Below are 1,838 nucleotides of genomic sequence, written 5' to 3'. Positions count from 1 at the left end.
TAGATATATACGCATATATCTATAATTATAAATATCAATATACATGTATATATATATATATATATATATAAAACTACATATGCACATGATGATATATAAATAATATATGAAAGTCGGCCATTAGTACGTATTATTACAATAGCAACCACCGGCCACAAGCCGGATTACGGAGTATCAGACGATTGATCATTTGTTAAGACCAGCTCTTATTAGGGGTTTAGGGTTTATAAGGTTTTGGGACACTGTACCTTTTTCTTCGCCTTCTCTTCTCGTTGAGCTCTGAGTTCGTCCATTGGAATCACTGCCGACGGTGGCACTCCCGTGCCGTACTGTCGAAAAGAAACGAAACATTCAATTGGTTAGTAGTAATACTCTACCAATTACAATCATGCAATGGGTGAGGAGTACTACACTACCAATCATATCAGTCACAATTACATACTCTAACATTAGATACAACTAAAGCTCTCGCAATCACACACTATACAAAGCAAATGCAATAACGCTATCGACATGCGGGCGATGTCAGACAGGACACTGAGCTTCATCACGATCAATCATAGTTAGTGGGTCTACACTACCACTCAAACCAACAACAATCACACTATAAAAACAAAGGCAGCAACTGCTACCATACTCGCATACATTAATTCAATTGATAATAAAATGAGCTGACTATATATATATATATATATTGTATTAATTAATAATATAATGAACTGGCTATATGTGACATACAGGTGATGTTAGATTGGAGACTGACTTGACTGTGCGCAGTCTTGGTCGCACGAGAATGTATGAGATGACGTGTTGGAAGTCATCCAAGTATGTGATGGTCATCAGTTGGGGGTACCTGTGAGTAGAAGCAGGGTTAGGGTTTAGGGTTTAAGGGTTTTTGTTGAACTATCCAAGTAAGTGAAGGTCATCAATTGAAGGCAATTGGGAGTAGGCTGAGGAGGACATTAACACAGATATGAGAGTGTGCACATCTAAACGGCGCAGAAATGTATAAGAGTTCTATCGGCTGCCAATAGTGGTATAGAAATCAATACATGAGGGTAAGTAACTACAGGCAGAAGCGTAGAAATTCCATAAAAAAATATATACATTTTTCCTATATATATACCTACATATATTATATACTATATATATACACACACACACACACACATATATATATATACACATACATACATACATATATATATATATATATACATATATATATATATACACATACATACATACATGTATATATATATATATACATATATATATATATGTGTGTGTGTATGTATGCATATATGTATATATGGATATATATTATATATATATATATACATCATTCCCTCATCCACACGCACACGCATACACGCGTTCACTCGCACAGGTTAAACACACGCATGGCCCACCTCTTCCGTAATCGAGCGTATTCGCTACTGCACGACATGGCGTACGCATACACCTCCACCTTCCACTTGCGCTTGAGCGCTTCTTCACAGCACCACGGGAAGGTTGTTCCTCCGTTGTTGGGGTTACCATCGCCACTGACTATGACCAGTGTTTGCGGTGACTGGTTGGTCAGCAGATTCTTCAGTATCTCCGAATGCAGAGCGTCGTCCTTGAGCACCATGGTGATGTTTAGACGTGTGTGTAAGGCTAGATATGTGGTTGAACAATATATTATGGAGGGGTAGATATTTAAAAATCAAAATGTGTTCTTGACCAATGTATTTTGCAAAGCTGATCAAATTATTTTACTACATGTACGTATATATGTTGTTGATCATTTCACTATATATATATATATGTATATATATATATATATATATATATAT

General features: G+C 36.3%; 1 protein-coding gene across 1 annotated transcript; it reads right to left on the bottom strand.

The window, feature by feature from the left end:
- Positions 1-738: 738 nt before the first annotated feature.
- On the bottom strand, positions 739-1,633 carry SARC_15243 (hypothetical protein; the record flags this gene model as incomplete). The annotated part of the gene is made up of 2 exons (XM_014290632.1): positions 739-853; positions 1,413-1,633. Coding segments are annotated over 2 exons (336 nt in total), but the record flags the coding sequence as incomplete, so codon positions are not given.
- Between the last annotated feature and the right edge of the window lie 205 nt (positions 1,634-1,838).

The sequence above is a fragment of the Sphaeroforma arctica genome (assembly GCF_001186125.1).
Source record: "Sphaeroforma arctica JP610 unplaced genomic scaffold supercont1.5814, whole genome shotgun sequence".
NCBI classification, from domain to species: Eukaryota; class Ichthyosporea; order Ichthyophonida; genus Sphaeroforma; species Sphaeroforma arctica.
This window is presented reverse-complemented; position numbering and strand designations above follow the sequence as displayed.